This window comes from Ambystoma mexicanum, chromosome 9 (assembly GCF_040938575.1).
Source record: "Ambystoma mexicanum isolate Mex_15411 chromosome 9, UKY_AmexF1_1, whole genome shotgun sequence".
Lineage (NCBI taxonomy): Eukaryota > Metazoa > Chordata > Amphibia > Caudata > Ambystomatidae > Ambystoma > Ambystoma mexicanum.
In genome coordinates, this window is record NC_090931.1 from 792,441,844 (window position 1) to 792,462,009 (window position 20,166).

Sequence of the window (20,166 nt, forward strand, 5' to 3'; positions counted from 1 at the left end):
GCGGCATAATAGCCCGAATTGAACTACCTAAGTGCAACAGCGCCCAGAATTGTTGTTTAATTGAACGAGCTTCACCAGTGGCTGTCTCACTATTATCTACATGTGCAGGAAACCTATTGTCCATGGGCTTCGTCCTATCAGTTTGCCAATTGCGGCCCTCAAATCATCATCGCCGCAATGGCATGTATGCAGCAGCAACGGAGGGGGTGTCGCTGTACCTGCTCCAGCTTTTGTGTTGAGCCGCTACCAGCCTGCAGGGGAAGATCAAGGGAGATTTGCCAGTGAGTTCCTACTGGCTAACACCAGCCCCCGACTCTGAGCCAACTCAATCCGGAGGAATTTTACGGACATGATCAAGGTGTGTGCTTAGCGGGAGGCAACCAGGGACTCTGGCTGCTCTCCTGGAACATTGCTGGAGTGAATAGGCAATTGGACGATCCTACGTGGACTGGTTTTATTAGTGGCTTTAAAATAATTATTTTGCAGGAGACGTGGGCCTTGGATTCTGTCATGTTATATGGTTACCAGTCCTTTTGTATCCTGGCCATTAAGGGGCTGAGAGGAAGGCCGAGGGGGGCCTGCTAATCTGGATCAATTCTTCTATGGACTGGGAGGTGAAGAGGGTAGACACCCTGTCAGTCCCCGGATGTCCTTATTTTGTATATTAAATGTACCCCATTAGAGACATTGGGCCTTATTACAGCCTGTGCGGACTGGGTTAATGGGTCCCGCTAATGGGTGCAGACCCGTTAACACCATTCTGCACGATTACAAGTTCCCCTCGCGGGACCCGGTAAGGAACGCCTGGTCAAACCTGGCATCGCTACCGGGTCCCGCGAGGGGAAGAGGGAGCTAACAACGGGCCGGTCGTAGCTCCCCTTGTTAGCTCCCTCTCCCATTCCCATTGAGCCCTATGGGGGCTCAGATGGGAATGGAGAAGGTCCGGGCCCGGGTTCCCAGAGGGAGGAATTACTGGGCCCTCCGAACTCGGAATGGCCCGGTAATTCCTCATTCTGGGAACCCGGTAAAGGAGCCCGGTTTGGCGGCAGCCATGGAGCTAATAGCTCCATGGCTGCCGCCAAACTCGTAATGAGGCCCATTATGTCTAATTAATATTTATAACAGACCCTCGGGCATAACAGGAATGGCCTGTATTGAATCAGTCCAGAAGACGCTAGCCACCAACGAAGCCGCGGGCCAAAAACATTCTTTTCTAATGATAGTGGGTGACTTTAACTTGCAACTGGAGCCGATTAAGCTGCTTGAAGGATTGTGTGTGGATTAAGACGAAGCATGGAAATCCCTGACCTGGTGGTGCCTGGCCCAATTTAATTGTACCCCTTGGCAGCTAATACTTTGACAATTACATACAACCTTGAGCTTAGAGCCTGCAATGAAAGGTTTGTTACAGACCAACCAGCCTAGAAACATTATTTGTAGTGAACAGATCTTCATTAATTGACTACATATTAATCTCAGCATCAACCTGGTCACGGGCAGGTGAGTTTAGAGTTATTGATGGGTCAGAAAGTGACCACCGCCCGCAGGCTATGCATTTAAAACTGGAAAATCAAGACTCTGGAAGGAAAGCCACTACAAAGGGACCCAATAGGGCTAAAGACCTTTTGCGAAGACCGTTGAAATGGGCTAAGATCCTAACCCCTGAGTTGAAGCAAAGTATATAGGTATCAATTTTAGCTAATGTCAAGGTAATCTGTAATTCAGAAACTAAGCCCATTGGGGTTTTGGATGAATTTGCAATGTTGAAAACAAATGTGCAACCATATGTTTCAGGGACTGGGGTGAAACGTAAGAGTAAACTTACTACTGGGGTGGGGGGCATGGTTTGATGGCCCCTGTAGAGAGGCAAAGAGAAACCTAGAAAAATACCCTGGAGATCCCTCTGGGATTGATAGACCCCTGCTTCGTTCATTGAGAACCCATTACAAAAACCAAGTTTATGATCGAAAGACCAAATATCTGAAAGGGAAATGGGAGGGATTGCACAATGCCTGGCAGTCGAGAAATAATGTTTTGTTTTGGAAACTGGTCTCTGATGGTGATCGTGAAGGGTACCTCCAAAAGTTGGATAGCATAGGTGGAGACAGATGAAGGGCATATTTTGTGCTCTTTATGCAGCAGATCCCCTTTTAACCCACTCATTGACCATTGATGGCGGTACGGGTATTAATCAGTTATGTATCACCCTGCAGGACGTAGAGGAAGCTTTCACCTCCTCCAAAAATGTTAAGGCCGCCGGTCCGGACCTACTACCATTGGATTTTTATTATTACAAGTCTAGTACCTGGGCGGCTATATTACTCCAGGTCTTTAGTGCAGTGATCTACACAGGCAGGATCCCATATTCATGGCGTAGGGCAGTCCTCATCCCGGTATACAAGAAGGCAGGTACGGATAGCCTGGCCAATTTTAGACCTATATCCCTCTTGGACAGGGCTGGGAAACTATTTGGAAAAATAATCTTGAAATATCTCCAGACCTGAGTGGAACATAAACGGATAATAAGTGTCCACCAAGCAGTGTTCCAAAAGGGACGGGGTTACCATATACCAGTGTCTCGTTATTTTTAATCCAAAAATACACAGTCTTACTTAAAAGGCGCTTGTATGTATTATTCCCGAACCTTAGGAGAGCATTTGCCTCAGTGTCCCGCGAACAGCCATGGATGGTCCTGGGAGAGTGGAACGCACCAGAGCATCTGATAGTATTGGAGTATAAAGCCGATATAATACCTATCTCCTGTGTATGTTATAATCAGATTGTGGACGAGACCAGCCCTTGAACCGTCTAGGGAGCTACTGGCACATATTATTTCTCTGGTAGGTGTAAGCGGATTGAAATGGTTTACCCATATAAAAAATGTATTATTCTAACTGAAAATGGGTGAGTTTTGGAATGAGCCAGGCAAGCTCTGTAATTTTTGCTGGAATCAAATGAAGCCCCTAATAAAAACAGAGAGCTTGGGAAACGCTCATTTTCAAGGCTTCAGAGTTAAGGTTGGGGACTGCCTATTTAGCTCAGAGACACATATATGGTTTGGTTTTAAATCCTAGCTGGATCAGATCAGGCCTGCTATTGCAAGATCACTATATCTGAGGGTAAGATTAGGTATATTGCATATTGCCTATCAGCACTTTTATTGCCAAATGGAATAGCCTTGGTTCTGCCAGATACCCCCTGTGTGGCGCCCTCCTGGAGTCAATTTCACATTTTGTTATTTTGCAAACCATTCCAGCGGCTAAGGTCTGTATACCTGAGGCCCATCCTGCTGGAGGCAGGGATCAAGTCATGGCCCAGCCCTGTAGACTTTCCTGTCCAATCAATTCACCCCCCCCTCCCAACTGTGGGTGCTGTGACCTGTTTATTTATGTATTTGCATGGAGCATGGATCTTGAGGAGAAAAATTGTAACACTTCAACTAGGCAACAGGCTGCGAGCATAGCTCTCCTGCTGCTCCAGTAATCCCTTTGGGCAGTTTTGTTTTTATAACGTTTACCCATGTTATTAACTTTGTGTATTTGTGATAACTGATTGTGTGATTTTTAATATTTTAGATATTTTATATAATGTAACCTGATGACTTAATGTTGAAGAAAGGTTTAAAAGGTGAATACTTAATTGTGTTTTTTATAAATACTTCCTAACTTGTGTAAAGAGTGTTCTGTGTGTGTGCTTAACTGTTCCCTTCACCAGTCTCAAGTCTAAGCCTCACTGGTCAGTCACATTACCTTGATAGTTTGGTTAGGCCTTAATGTCTTTCCCTGTTTACCAGAGTAGTGTGGCCTCGCAGAATCTGTCCACAGTACTCACTCTGAAATTCCAAATGGTACTCAGCTGTGGGATACACTGATTGGTAGTTTGCGAAGGCTTACTGAAGGCTCACTTAAGAGATCTTATAGTGCTTTTTAAGCAGAACACTTGGCTCTAAAAGTCTTGGGCCTGTAAATTGCTATTACCGCTACAATTATGGAAACATACGCTAGCGAAAACGTGTCCATGGACATAGTACAATTTCTTAAGCAAGTGTGTTCTTAAAAAGGTTTACATACTTTTGGTACTAAAGCTGGCTTGGTGCAGAGAATCATGGCGCAGCAGGTATCTAGAAAAGTTGCTTTGCCTGTGGTGAGATGAATGCTGGTTCGCGCCCTAGTAGTCGCTGGCCTGCAAATATTATTCCTAATGATAATGGTACAACTGAGAATTCAGATGACTCTTTTAATGCTACTAGTACAATTGTCAATACTGTTGATGCTGAAGCTCTTTTTGATCTTAAGAGAAGATGAGCGTAGGATGAAGGAATGCCTAAATTGGAGTCATATGATGACCAAGTTTGAAGTATGAATTGTAAATTGTTGAGGCTGTTAATATTGCTTGGTTTCTCAGCAGACTACCTGGTTGTGGGTACCGTGGCATTATGGGGTTGCCTACAGCCGATACAAAAGATTAAAAAAAAAACCTAAACTGGCTCTGCTCTTAAAGTTTGAGAAGACTCCTGCCAAATACTTGATGACGTTTTCAGAGTACAAAAAGGAGAATGTCACTTGGGTCACGTATGTGAATGACTCCCTAAAAAACCTGTGTAGGTGGGTGGGTTCAAGGCCATAAACTAACAACTTTTGCTGGCATGATCAATTTTATCACCCTAAACAAGAGACCCGTCACCATACATCTCCTTAAAGTTGCTGAAGAGTATGCTGCCATTACAGATAATATACCAAGTTCTATTTCAAAGGTAGTATAATAATAAATAGAAGAGATTCTGCAGCTACCGTTACACTGGGGCCAGTTGATCTGTGGTGGATTCCACACTGGTGAACCCAGAAGAGCTTAGAAAATTTGTATCGATATTCGCACATGACAAAGTTGCAATATTTAGTAATTTATAATATAATTCAATTCTGTTTGGGTGCAGGGGAACCCAGAAGAGCTTTCCAGACCTCCTCTGAGATCCACCAAGGTGACTGATGGTCCCACTTGCATATTGTCAGTAATTCCTGTCACATTAGCTGTAAATGGAGGAGTGGTTAGGATGCCTGTGAGTGTCCAGAGGCAAGTCCCAGGTCGAGCTGGGCAATGACCTTGTAGGTGACGCAGCAGAAAGACCCCAGTGCAAAGTCTCAAACAAAAGAAGGCTGCCTCTGCCAAGCCTAAGACAAAGCCAATGCCAAAGGGGCAACCTAAATCCCTGGAGTCAAAGATTCCAATAAACTGGAAGACAACCTCTACCCCTAAAGTACCAGCAACTATTGTTAAGGTACCTGACACAGGCACCGGACCTGACGAGGAAGGGGTGCTACCTGAAATTCTAAACCCTACTTTTCTCCCTGAATTGAATAGCTTGCTTTCACAAGATGAATCTATCGAGGAACGAATCCAGCAAGGGTTGGAGAGGGTGTCCATCTTTGGATGCCTCAGGAGACAGGCCTGCTCCCAGTTGGAGTGTGAGCCCCTTGGGAATCGTATTTTGTGGAAAGATGGGTTACTTTACAGTAAATCTTTAGAGTCCTGAGCTGGATGTCATAACATAAGAGATTGTTTGGCTCCTTCTTGCAGTTGCCACATGAAGTCTCCCTTGTAGGTCATCTTGGAAACAAACAGAACCAAGGAGAGGTTAATCATGTTTTTCTACTTGCCTTAGATGGGGCTCCAGATAGAAACCCACTGAATGAGTTGCCCCACTTGTCAGTTGTCTAGCAAAAGTGAAACAAAGATCCAGGCTCCTTTGATACTACTACTACTACTACTACTACTACTACTAGTACTACTATTAAGATGGATTTCTAGAATCTAGCCTGGTGGACAGATGTTAGGAGGCCACCCAAGTTATAGTGAACAGGGTAACTCTGAGTGGTTAGCCAAACCCAATCAAGGTAAGAATGGAGAGTGGTCAAGGTTTAGTCTCAGGAGAAAGTGAGTGGGCTCTGGGGTTTACAATGAGTCCACACAGTGAAGCACGCAATAATTCACTTTAGACAGGTATGTACAAAAATACTCTTTCATGGGCCTAAAACCACACACTAGAACAATGAATCAAGCAGGTTGTAATATCACACAATACTCAATTATCAAACATACATCAGTAACCTTAGGTTTTTAGGAATTCAATACCTTAGTCAACCTAAAATAAGGCAAGTAGTGATGCAGTAGAATGAAACGAGCTCACAAGAATGATACCCTATTTTTATAAACCCAATCCCTATGATGTATGGGGCCTTGTGCACAAAAGTCACAAAGCTTTTTCCTAGGAGAGGGGACAGATGTAGGAAGAATTCTTGTGGTGGTGAAAATTTTCCAGAAGATATTCAACAGGTTACAGGTATCTACAATATTATTTCTATCTTTCAGGTACCAGCTTTCAGATCGAATTATCAAAAAGCGATGGAATGGAATAACCAAAGCTTATTCTAAGGAGCACAGTGGGAGGTGAATGTGTTGCTATTACTTACCCACCTAACTCTGATTTTCCCAAGTGTCTAGATAGGTCGACTGCGGGTCACTGGATGTAGGTTTTCCTGCCGTTGGATACAGTAGAAGATGCCCAGGAGTTGCGGTGCAAGGATTCTTCCGTTCGGTCCCAGGAGCAGAATGCAACCCTTTGCGAAGAAGAAATGCAGAAGGCACCAAAGAAGACCTCTTCGTGACCTCCCACCCACTTCCTGGCCCACACACACAAGGCATCACTAGCCTGCGAAAGCAGCAGCTTTCTCCCGGGCAAGTGCATGACCTTATTTGGACTTTCCTGACCTGAGGTCGCAGGACGAAGGGCAAACAACAATATAGCCAAAGTGCAAGCGAAAAATCTTGTGGCACTGCCATTTTAGGGCAGTGGCCACGTTTAGTAGCCATACGCGATAAATGTGAATATGCACACTAAATATAATGCAACAATGGTAAATATGTTTCTGCTGCCACCAGCTTGTCTTTATGCACAAAGAAAAGTAACTAAAAATCCCAAGTGTATAAGACTAGGGTGATAAAAATGTATCCCCGCTGCACTGCATTGTAAGATGCTGTGTGCACTGTTAAAAAGTTAACATAAAGGTAAAAAGACAAAGGGGAAACTTAGTTTCCCAGTACTGATAATCTGAACGACTGATCACTTTCCCCATTACAAAATGAACAAACGGCCAAGGGAGTGAAGCTGAGGGCTTCACTTCCCTGTAGAAAAGTCAGGACAGGTTCAAACACAAAAGCAACAAGTTTGGGGGTCCATAGAATATGGAGGGAAGTTGCCTAAAGAGAAATCTTTCCTAACAACTACTTGTAGTTTGTATACCATTTGGGAGGTGTGAGAAATCAGAAGGTTTCCCCGGGATCTGTCATTCAGGTGGCCAGGACATAGCCATCTCTTTTGGATTCAGTTACTGGGGGTGGACCAGTGCGGGATGATCACCTGGGTGAGGGGTCTTTGGGGAGTGGGAATGGGACCCCTGATGGCGAGACACAGTATCTCCCCCCCGCCCATAACACCTTTACTCCTTCTTTCCTGCATGAACACTTTTACACGGACAGCACGCTCTGGGAGTAAACGGACTCACACCCGAGCTGTGTACCGGACATGTCCCAATACTATGGTCAGGCAATTATCGACAATCACTCACACTTGACTTCCATTACACTTCCCCACAAGGATGAAAGGCGGACCATCAGAGCACACTCTGAGCGTGGCAAAACACACGAAGGTACATCAGTTTCGAGTTGGCAGCTGAACGAGGGGAGAAAGACGGCCAGGCACTAGAGGTTCGAGAGAGGGGCAACACCATTGACCTTTTTGGCAGGAAGCTGTTACTTTCAAGAAACCTACAAAGCAGAAAATGTAAAACCAGGACACCAGGCTGAAGAATCCTGCATTGTCAGTGATACCGAGAGTCGTCCCTCGTAACTGGTCAAGACTGGAAAGAGCAGCAGACGCTGTGGTGTCGTCCGTGGCTCCAAGAACAAAGAAGCCACAGAGAACAACATAGCCTGTGAGTTGGGGAGACCGATGCTAGACCGTTCTGTGTTGAAGTCAAGGTTGCAAGTGACAACATTGTAAAACGAGTGCTGGAACGAAAATGATTAAACGCGAGTGAAGCTAAGTTGCTGGTGAATATTTGAACATTAGAAGGAAAAATACGATACCGTTGACAGAGTGGTCCGGTACTGTGAATGTGCTCAGTCGAAGGTCTCTGTATGGTATCCTGACAAAAGAAACGAAAGTAGAAGATTGATGTGAAGTGTAACTTGTGTGTAGTGAATCGAAGTGGTCCTGCGACGGTCCGAGCAAAACCCGTTGCACATTCGAAATTCTTTAATTATGGTGTCAAATAAGATAGAGCCCTAACGAGAGGGATCAATGGTATGAGCCCGAATGAGGGAGACCCAAGTTGTGAACATTGTGGAAAAGAGGATCTGAGCCTGGATGATGGGGATCCATGGTCCGAGCCCTGGAGACCAAATTTTGAACATTGTAGAAAAGGGGCATGAGCCCGGATGCTGGGCGGCGGGGGGAGGGAGGGGCATGGTCCGAGCCCGAACGAGGGAGATTAGTCTTGAACTTGTGAAAGTGAAAAGCCTGACAAAGGAAAGGAACTTCTGTGTTTTGTTTGTTACATCAGGCCCTCTGCAATAAGAGACTGTCATTGCGAGAGAGACTTTGGCGGAAGGCCCTGATTCCTATGTGTTGAACTATTACCTCGTGGCCAAGAAGCCAGGGTGTGTGCAAAGCCCACACGTGCCTCCTTGCCCCGTGCTGAAACTGGTCAACTATCCTGACATATCATTTTTTGAACACTTTTCTTTTGCATGCATTGTTATCCCACACCATTTTGTATTTAGAAGTTAGGTTTGGCAATAGGTTTATTAGTATAGGCTCTCTTATTTTGACGGACTCTACTAGGACTGCTTTATTATTATTTGATGGTCATAGCTTGCTCTCATCTTTAGATTTAGGTTTAGATAGGCATTCTACCAACCCATTGAAGTTCAATAAACATCCTTGAACTGTGATCACTTGTGTCTGTCTTCACTGTTTGATACCATGCCTTCCTTACAGAGGGTAGGTATAGTGTGCGTTCCCTTGACTTTTCTACACTCTTGCAGTATGTATATCCTGGTAGTTGTTGATTATTGCAGATATCCAAAAGCTGTCACACTAAGGACAGTAACTGTGAAGGTAGTTGCTAGAGCCATGCTTGATATCATTACCAGTGTTTGTTTTCTTAAAGAAGTAGCGTCAGACAGAGGCACAAACTTTGTCTGCCTATATGCAGGCCATATGGAAGGAATGTGGGATTTCCTACACGTTTTCCTCTGTATATTTTTAGAAAAGATGTTCCTTTTGTACCTTTCCCTCCAGAGATTTTACGGGGCACCCTTTCTTTTTGCTTGTTTTGAACCATGTCCTGACTTTTTGGAGGAAAGTAAAGCCTTCTGCTTCACTTCATTTGCCTATTTTGCTCATTCTAATAGATTGTGCCGTCAAACGAATTAATCATCTTAGATATATTTTTCTCAAAGCAGGATCCCCTGTGCGGCTTGGCTTTGAGGATTCTTGAGTCATTTTCAGTACCGGACGTGACCTTGACACGGGTATAAATAGCGCACATGTCGGTGCGTGGCCTCTTTTCCTTTTTTCTGCATGCCCAGCACTCCGTAATACGTTGATTGCCTCAGAGAAATTCTCTGATGCATTTTCCAAAAGTGTTTTGAATTCCTTTAAATGTCGTTCTTATTCAACCATGTCGACCCCAAAACCTTCGGGGTTCAAGAAGTGCTGTGGTTGTGGCACTAAAAGGTTGTTAACCAATCCACACAGAATTGGTCTGTGGTGCCTAGGTGGCAATCATGTAGTAGCAGCCCCAAAGGAGAGAGCCTCCAAAGTGGCCTTAGGTCGTTCGACTTCATTGTTGCCTATGTCAACGCTGTCAAAACGAAAACCAGACAATGACAAAGGCTCTGCGGTCGGGAAATTGCCAGAGAGGTAGAAGAAACGGTCAAAGAAGAACCGTAAAGGGTTCCATTCAAGGAATGACTCCAGTCATTAGTCTTCTTCCTCATCCAAGAAGACGCGAAGGAGGAGGCACTCGTCCACAGGGTTGTCACCGGACAGGCAGGTATGCTTTCGCTCGATAAAACCGCTTGGGCAGGAATAGTGGGATTAGTTTTGTATCAAAATGATGCAGGTCTTTAAGAAAGCGGGTCTGCCCGCTTCCGGCTCAGACCCCTCGACTTTGTGAGATTTGCACCAAAGTCAAGGAGGGACTTTGGGACTCATTACAAGTGTGGTGATATCTCTGCGGGAAATCCACTGAGATGCCACCAAATTGTATTACCGTTACCACCACTTGGTCGGGCGGTATTAGGTGTGGATTACAAGTGACGGTAAGTGGTGTAAGCCCCCATTTATTTTTAGTCCATAGGACTCAATGGGGGATTTTGGCGGAATTACTGCAGCGGTAATGCCATTGAAATTTGGCAGAAAGTCAGCGGATTTACCTCCAGCTCATAGCTTGAGGTGGACCCTCCCAACATTCCACCAAACTCATAATTGGGTGGTGCCGGTAATGCAGCGGTATACAGTAATACCGCCGCCTTTTACCCGCACGGCACAATTTATAATGAGCCCATTTGTCTTCCTTCCACGGCTTCTTCAATGAAGAGGATGACCTGGTTCCTTTTGGGTTCGCGCCCATTGGTCTCTCTTTACAGCCTGAGGAGTTACAGGCTGTGGAAAGCAGGCTGGCTGATCCGGGTTCCATTTTACAAGATGAAAGTGGTCTGGATTCCTCCCCTAAAGTGCCGTTTTCTCAAGCTGATCCTCAACCCCACCCTTGTGGGGCATATAAGAGGATTCTGATGCCTTAGGCTGGGGTTCCCCTGTCCTCCCTTTCCACAATGCCCAAAGAAATCCTCTATTACCGCTGTGGAAAAGTCCCTGATCTGGGCCAGCAGTTCATAAGATTGTTATAAGGAAATCTAAGCCAGCCTCCTCTCATGCAGACTTCCTCGACAGACATTCTTCCCATGACGGGTTAGTGGTGAAAGCAGCTACTGTTGGGGGTAAGGCAAGCTCAACCCTTCTTTGGCCCCAGATAGGGATGATAAAAAGTATGATGCTCAAAGAATTTGCCTGGGGCCACATGGCACCTGAAGCAGTGAACGCCTCTTGTGCACTTGCCAAGTGCACTCATAACTAATGATGTGTTGTTGCTGAGGCAGCAGAGCACATCTCTGAGGGGGAAATGAGGGAGGGTTTTTTAATATTGTGGAGAATGGGAAAGATGCTATGCGACAACCCCTCCAATTGGGACTTAACACAGCTGACTGTGTCACAGGGGCCGTGGCGGTGCGTTAGGTTAGGAGGAGATTTGCCTGGCTATGTAAATCAGGTTTTGCTCAGGATGTTCAAGCCAAATAGCTCAATATGCCTTTTGATGGGTCAAGTTTATACGGACCAAAGGCAGACGATAGCCTGGAGAAATTGCAGGCCTCCAAGGCCACAGCAAAGTCCCTAGGGCTGCTGTAAGGCAGCCTGCTCAAAATTCCTTGCAGTAGGACAAGCTCTTTGTGGATTTACAGTTATGGCCAAAAGGGTAAACAGGTGACCGTACATCAAGCTTAGAGAAGATTCTCTAGACCTTTAAGAGGTAGAGGCGGTAAAACACAGACCAGTTCTGCATCGCTCTCCCCCACTGCAACCCCACCATAAAACCTCTTTGAGGACTTGTGGCATTCTGTCACACCATTTTCAAGAATGGTGCAGTAGAACTACAGACTCATGGGCACGGCAGGTGGTTTCTCAGGGAATACTGACTTACCTTTTTAAAGCGTCCACCAGACAGCCCTCCTCCTTTCAGACCCCCAACTGTTCCAGATCCACTACTCCTGGAGAAGGGTGCCCTAGAACTGATACCAGTACGGGAGAGCAACAGGGGGTGGTACTCCCGTTTCCTTTTGGTCTCAAAAAAGAGTGAAGGTCTGTGACCCATCATGGACCTGAGGCGCTTGAACAAGTTTTTGATTTTTATTTACAGAGCACCTTCGCCAAAGTGCTGTATGAAAGGAACCAGTGCGTAACAACAAATCAAGTAATGATAAAAAAACAATTTCAATTTTATAACGAAAGATTTTGGGATATGATACAGAAGAAAGGAGATGCGCTTTCAGGCGGTTGTGAAATATGTGAAGGAAGGGGATGACCAGATATCAGGTGGGGAGAGCATTCCAGGACTTGGTGGCTAGAAGAAAGAAAGAGGGAAAACGTGAAGGTGCACAAGGGGCTTTAGGTGTTATAGGGGCGGTAAAAGATGAAGATGTTGCGAGCGGAGAGTGCTTGAGGGTGAATAAGGTGAGATAAGGAAAGCAAGATAAAGAGGAGGAATGCCATAATGGCATTTGGAGACTATACAAAGAAAATGAAGGAGGAGGAGAGAGTCATAGGAAAGAAGAGAGGCAGAGCTAGGAGAAGACCTAATAGAACATATAGGAGAAAGTAGAAAAAGAAGTCTGATAGCGGAGTTAAATATCAAAAGCAGGGGAGTGAGATGTGAGGAATCCCACGAGTTCCTCATCACCCTCCAAAGCTACCTAACGGTTAAGGAGCTTTATCCTAGGTTTCTATCATGACTCTCTCCAGTAACGCTTAAGTCTGTATTCTTTTGTCTTTATACCCTAATGCGCCTTTGCAGGGGGGAAAAAATGACAACTGAGTTCATAAGGCGCCATGCTCGCCATTTATACCGGCATCAACGTCGTTACTTGTCCCGAAGCCGACGACTGGAGGATCTGGCGAACAGACCATCTTGCTTCGCCTCTGCTGCTGCCACGCTAACTAGGTGTCTTTGATGCTACTAAGAGTCTCCAGTGCACCACTGCCACCAGAGATCTCTGTTTCCTTCACCTCTTCTGCTTCCCACTGCGAAATCTCTGCACACCGCTTTGGAAATGGGCAAGCGTTGCTGTGCAACCTCTGGATTGGGGATGATTAGAGGCACAGACCTTCTTAGGACCCACACTGGTCCCAGTGTCTTCTCACTTCTCCAGTCCCGCCTCTAACTGCAAATAAGGCCCGCACTGCTTCTTCCTCCTCTGCTTCTTCCTCTTATGCTTCTTCCTCTTATGCTTCTTCCTACTCTGCTTCTTCCTACTCTGCTTCTTCCTACTCTGCTTCTTCCTCCTCCTGCTTCTTCCTCCTCCTGCTTCTTCCTCCTCTGCTTCTTCCTCTCCTGCCTCTTCTCCTCCTGCCTGTTCTCTTCCTGCCTCTGCTCTACGACCTGTGTGTGGGGGGGCATTTAAGCCTCTCAGGATTCCTCCGGTGCGGGTCATCTAGGTTCATCTGCTGACCACTCCTACAGTTCTGTCCCTCTACATCCCTCTTCCTCATCTCAGTACTGAGGGCATTATGGAACTTGAAGGCCCCCTGCAACAGTTTTTCAAACTTGTTTCCTAAGAAATGGCACATGGGTTAATCTTTAGACCTTTTGGAAAAGAGGAATATAGGTCTTTAGATGGAATGCTTTTAGCATTTACAAATGTCCTTCCCTTACACCTTCGGGAGGTTGGGGAATTTGTAACCGTGCGAGTTCCCAGAGTATGAGAAAGATGTCTCCTACAGGGTTTCTGACAAATTCCACTCACATTAAGATGCTTAACACGTGAAACACAAGGTATTGTTACAACAAGCCATTACATATTGTGGGAGTGGAAAAATGTCTCCTTCAAATTAAGGTAAATGCTGCATCTCATCCCATGGTTTCGTCTCACCTCCCTGAGCCTTTTCTCCTCCTAGGTGATCCTCCTGCAGAGCACCTCCCGCAGAGCACCACCCCAAGGTCCGGCTCAGGAAACTTCTGCCTTTGATGGCCACCGGGGAGGAGACTTTAGGCAGGGGTTCAGTGAGTAAACCATATGATTCATCACAACAGAAAGTAGTGCTCATGTGCCTTAGAGGGGCTGGAGCTTTACAGGACAAGTGGACCGGATCGTACAGAGTTGTAGACCAATTTAGCTGAGGTTGTCTATTTAGTGGACTTTGGACGCCCCAAAGAGGTTCATAGTGTGCCACATAAACAGATGGAGGACTTTCATTCCTAGGAGGTAAATGGGAGCCCAGCTTTTGGCATTAGATAACGAACAAGAGGAATCTGAGCCTCTCTGACCTGTTCCAAAGTAGCCCTTCTGATGGCTCAATTAAGGGTGCCTTTTTATCCCCCTCAACAGACCCTGCAACAGCAACAAGTGGTCCATTCTTTGCTTAGGCAGTTTGCCTCCTCGTTCTCACTGACCTCATGACTGATGCCTTTGTTGGCAGCATGATATTGATACTGAAGGCAGTGTTCCTACTAAATATAGAAGTCATAGGATGCCAGACAAAGTGAGATATCCTATCATGTCTGAGGTCCGCAAGATGTTGCAACATAGGGTGATAAAGTCCTCCAGTACTCATTAGTCCATCCCAGTGGTTTTGTTACCAAAGACAGGTTTCTATGATTTGAGGTTCTGTGTGGATTACATAGCTCTAAATGCTATCACCAAGCAGATGCCCTCCCCTTACCACAAACTGATACGTTGGTGTGCAAACTTGGTGCTGAAAAGTAACTGAGCTCCTTTTGGCTTTACTTCAGGGTATTGGTAAATATCCCTGACTGAAAGTGCCAAGGAGAAGAGGTTCCATGTGATAATGTCCCTTCAAAAATGTCATCTGACACCCCCAAAACCTGTATTTTTTTCAAGGTGAGCAGGGGCCACCCCGCAACCCAAGCTCCCCCTTGAACCCCGCCACAGCATTTCCCGGCAACCATATGTATGGCAACCATATATATGGGGATAACATTACCTGATACCGGAGAAGACAGAGATTTCCACGCCTGAAGGTCTTTCGCATTTCAGGGTAAAACCATTTCTGTAAAAAAAAAAAAAAAAAAAAACACACACCTGCTACCTTCCAGTGGGTTGGTCAATCATTTCCTAAATTGAGGTGATGAATTCTGCATGGCATATTTAGCTCGTTATTGCAGACTTCAGTCGTACATGGGAGGAGCATGCGAGACCCCTCCTGATATATTGACAGCCCTTCAAGAGGCTCACTTCACCATAAAGGCAACCAAATGCCTGATTGGTCAAAGGTCACTGACCAACCTTAGATACGAGGTGGGCTCAAAATCATGTCTCCTCCTAATCCCTTAAAGTTCCAGCATGGGACTTAAATGTAATCCTCATCTTTTTAATCGCAGCCTCTTTGAAGCCTCTTCACTCGTGTCCCCTGAAGCTTCTGTATTTTAAAATTGCTTTTTTAGTTGCTTTTGCATCGATTAAATTAGTTTCAGAGCTTCAGTCTCGTTTAGCTAGCCTGAGACTTTACAAATTAGCAAAGATAAAGTTTCATTAGGGTGAAACCTTTGTTCTTTCCAAAAGTGGTATAGGAATTTTGTTTTTGCTAAAAATTCACTTGCCATTATTCTTTCCACCCCCTCAACCAGTTAAGGCTGAGGAAAGGTTGCACAGACTGGACCCCATGGGGGCTTTAACATTATTCTTATCCAGAACAGGAGGCTTTAGGTTTGATGACCATATGTTCATAGGTTGTGCCCAAAAAAGGAAAGATGGTATCCAAGAGAATTATTTCCCATTAGTGATATTATGTATCACTTGATGCTAGGGATTTGTGGGCAAACAAATACCTGTGGGCATTAGATCTCGCTGAACGAGAGTTATGGGAACGATGACTTTGTTACAAAGAGGAGGCCGTGTGGCAAAATTCATGCTGCACGTCTGCCCACCTTCATTCATTTTCAAAACATTATCTGCCAGACTCAATGTTCAAAGATGGAAAGTCAGCCCTTCAAAACATGTTGTTTTAACAACCGGTTCCATACCCTCCTCCATTCGATAACAAACAGCTTTGCACGTCTTTCAAAAGATGTGGCATCTGTGAGAGGACTTTGACCATTAGAAGAACAAATTTACCTTTGGTAATGTTCTTTCTGGTGGACACAGTATTCCTCCTAGATTCCTTATAGCCCTCCCACCTACCCCTCTTACAGAACTGTTCATTTTTATTACATTTTGGAAGAAAATGATATGTGACCATAAGAAGCTTTTGTAGCTGTTCAGCCGTCCTTGCGTTGCCGTTGTGGAAAAATAGGCAAACCTGAGGAAAATGGTGCTAGCGTCTCTGCACAAGCATGTTGACGCAGTACTAGACAAGGCCAATAATATGAACGGCTCAAGGACTGAGCCGATCTGCACCAGTTAGTGGCTGGGAGAAAGTTTTCCGGTGTGACTGCATGTTTTAAAAGATGAGGAATAATGTGTCCACCAGAAAGAACATGAATAAAAGGAAAGTCATTTTTTCTTCTCTGCTTATTTCCACTAACCTGTAACCTCTTTCCTTTGTGCTACCTGTTCGAGAATTTCACACTTTTTCTGCAACTTCATGCAGGTTTACTTAGCGTTAAGAGGCCAATTGTTTGGGGAAATTACACTTGACAAAATCACAGCATGACTTAACGAATGCCATTTTTTCCACCCTGTAATAACAGTTACTGACACGTTTTGTTTTTTAGTACATTCTATATGACTCCTAATGCAGTAATGTAAAAAGAGAAGAAACTACGGTCTAACCCTGTCTGCGAAAGGATGCATAGTAAAACCGGATCTATGATGTTTCCCTGCAGGCCGATTTCACCCAAACCCGCTTCCCTGAGCCCAGTTTTGGCACTGCAGGGAAACCTCATTCCCTTTCAGGACCCCTTCCCTGGCCTTTTTCCAATGTGGGGGAACGTGGGCAGATCGGTAAAACCATGTAAATAAATTAATATTTGCTCCTTATTACGCTCATGATCTGCACCAAACTTTGATGTATTATACAGTTTTAACATATTTTATGTTTAAAAATGTGATTAAAATGCAGATGTATGAATCTGCCAAATGCCCAACAGAGGTGTAATGTCACATGTATATCTATGTAGGGTACCAATTATCTTTTTATTTTGATTGAGAATAACCATCTTGTCATTGGTCTAATGTTTTGTTCTTTTTTTATATATAATTTCTGTTTTTTCTATATACTTTTAATTTGATATATCTTCAATGAACAGACTAAACATAAATACAAAATTGCCTGTATAAAGAAGAAGTGCATCTTTTTCTAGGCATTGGTTGGTGAGAAAGCCTGTTATCAGTCTATCAGCAGTTATGGAGGTCAGATATTCTACCTGGGAACTAAGGTAAATATTATAAGTTTAACAACTACTATACAAGTTTTTTTGTATCTGATATTTGAATGCTCCTTTGTCCCTGTACCCTGCTTAGGAGGTGCAAAGAAGTGACTCGTTCACAGTTTGACTTGCAAATCACCAGTAAATTAAATAAAAGGTGCTCTGAAAGAGAAAGCAAACTAATGAGAATGGCTTATCGTAAGTTGACGTTCTATCTGAGAAAGGTCATTAGAAGTGAACTGTATCTTGGGAGTTAACGTTCTCTCGTTCTCCAACATGATCAGAGAGAGAGAGAGACCTAATCCAATAGAGAAGAGCATGTTTGTCATTGAACAACCAACATGAAATGTGGAACATAAAGGTTGCTAGTCCCAGTAAGGTGGAGAAAGAATGAGTAGAGCAAGAAAGAGAGCCCAACATGCCAAAGGGAATACAATCTTTTATATGCGACCCGGGAAAAATAGGTTTTTTTTCTATATTTTTTAGGCTGTGACATCCTCATTGGCGGTAACCTGTAATTGCCCATTACACAATGTGAGGGGAAAGCTGGCCGATTGCCCAGAGGCTTTTCCCCTTCCCAGCATTTTAAGCACAGTCATCCTAATGGCTCTACCAGCTTGTGAGGGATAACCAATTCGTGGGTATCATTAATTAGCGGTCTGTGAGCAAGGAATGGGAGTTAAACCGCCTTTCAAGACTGTGCAGGTTCAGAACAAGCGGTTTGCAAGTTCGACTGCAGAACTGCTTGCTCCTATCTAAACAATTCCTTTTGTTTGTGGACCAAAGAGGAAGTACTCCACAAGACTAGAACGGACACAGGTGAACACTGGGATGCCAAGGGAGGATTGCGTGGTTGCCATGCTAGTGCCACCTGATCCCAATATGGCAGCAGTACTGGGTACCAAAAGGACAGATGAACTAAAAAACATGAACAAACCACCCCTGTAATGAATTTCACAGAATATGCAGAATTGTGGCTGAAATGGAGGGCAGACGGTGCAGTTGAGCGGCTACCGGAGAACATGAGCCTCCAACGTTCCGCTGTGGCCAATGGAATCGTGCAGTTTAAATCCTGTTCCCGGTTGAAGTTGGCTGAGCTTTTCGCATCTGCTGCGAGAAGAACATGACAGCTTCAAGTCGCTCTGTCCCCGAGAAAAATCGTTGCAGGGATTTTCCTGACTGTCCACTCGATCAGAGCGGTTTTGTGTGGTGACTGTTGTGGCAAGCTGGGGGTGCTGCAAGTGGAGACGGAGGCCAGCAAGACAAGTTTAAACCTGCCAGCTGGGACATAGAGAGACCAACGCTGGCGAGTAGCTTGGTGTGGAAAGGGATCAGCCTGCACGTCCCGGTGGACGACCAGGGGCGCAGGGACTGTACCTGCAGCAGTGTTTGTAACACTAGGGGGGAGGCGGGAGCCTCAGAAGCGGCGCACGCACAGAGGAGGAACACTACAGCTGAGTGCTGGAGTTGGCAGTGGGCTGGGTGCTGCAGCGAGGCTGTCTCGCCCTGCAAGATAATGCTATGTGCAGGGACTGGGCCTGTGGCGGTGACCATCATCCCCCTGAACGTGGCGGGAGCCCCAGCAAGGAGCCAGAAACATAAACGCACGGTAGGGAGTGGCATGGGAGTGCACTGTTACATTGAAGCCTTCACTGGCCCCACGCATGAAGGAACGTCGTAGGGGAAGGCCACACTGACTGTATCTGCACTGCCAGACTCTGCTGGTATCTGCACCCTGGCAGCAGCTCTAAGATCTCTGAGGACTGGGGAACCTGGTCCCTGGTGAAAGGACTGGATAAGAACGGTGCATGTGCCGCATTCTGAGGTTACTGTCCCAGTTTGCAAAGGACAATGGACAGACAGGACACACTGTCCAGTCTAAGGACAGAGAAGGCGGTGAAGGGACAGCCACCCTTTGGCAGTACAGCAAAAGTGAAGGGCAGGAACCACCACCCTCAACCCTGGCCAGGGAAATCGGGCTTTTCTTCAAACTCCTCTGTCAGCAGTTCCTTCAGACTCCTTCTATACATATCCTACGTCGTACCATCAAACTGGGGATCAGACAGGGATTTTTCCCTTCCTGGCACGTCGTATTGCCAAGATTGACTTCTGCTCAGAGGGATGCCCTGGATGTCACAAGGGAGAAAGTGGCGGCTGCTGTATCGCATCTTTGCTCCGGGAAGGCCCCCGGACCCAACGGAATCCCTGTGGAGGTCTGGATAAAACTGTCAGAGACGACATTAATGACATGCACAATCTGTTCACTCACTCAAAGACTACCGCCATGCTACCCCCGGATCTCAGGAGAGCCCGCATAATTGTCATTCACAAACCAGGTAGGCCCTAGAGTCCTGTGCTCGACTAAGTGGAGTGGGGGCTTCTGTGGAGAGGTGCTGACCCGCATGGGATTTGGGGAAAGATTACTGGGGCGCGTACGTTTGTTGTATTCGTCTTCGACTGCAGAGGTTTGGATAAATGGGCTTTTTTTCGGGAGTGGGGGACGAGGCATGGTATCTCCCCTTCTATTCACACTGGTTATTGAGCCACTGGCCATCCACTTATGAACTGACCGAACTTGGTCTGACTTCTGTTGGAGACATGGGGACAAGGACATGGTCTCGCTATATGCGGATGACCTTCTGGTTTACCTTAGCATGTTGCAGGAGGCCTGCGCCCGGGTTACGCATACCCTGCAGGAGTTCCAGGGGGTCAGCTGGTTGAATGTGAACTGGGATAAGTCCATCCTTTTCCTTCTCCAAGGGGTGGGGAATGATCCACCCCAGAGTTGGCCAGGCCCGGTCTCGGCCTAGGGCTTTAAATACTTAGGGGTGTGGTTGGGTCTGGACTTGGCAGACTATGTATGGTATAATTTGCATCCAATCACGCACAGGTTCTCGCAGGATGCCACTCAATGGTGATCCCTTCTGTTGACACTGCTTGGGAAAGC

The 20,166-nt window shown here is 45.7% G+C and overlaps 1 protein-coding gene across 3 annotated transcripts in view; it reads left to right on the forward strand.

Annotated features, from left to right (window-relative positions):
• The window catches only part of VPS8 (VPS8 subunit of CORVET complex), a 2,529,257-nt gene that overhangs the window by 679,810 nt on the left and 1,829,281 nt on the right, over positions 1 to 20,166 (forward strand). For all 3 annotated transcript variants that reach the window (XM_069615741.1, XM_069615740.1, XM_069615739.1), the window contains exon 15: positions 17,154 to 17,228. In XM_069615741.1, coding sequence (XP_069471842.1) covers positions 17,154 to 17,228 — 75 coding nt within the window. The remainder of the gene's footprint in view (positions 1 to 17,153; positions 17,229 to 20,166) is intronic.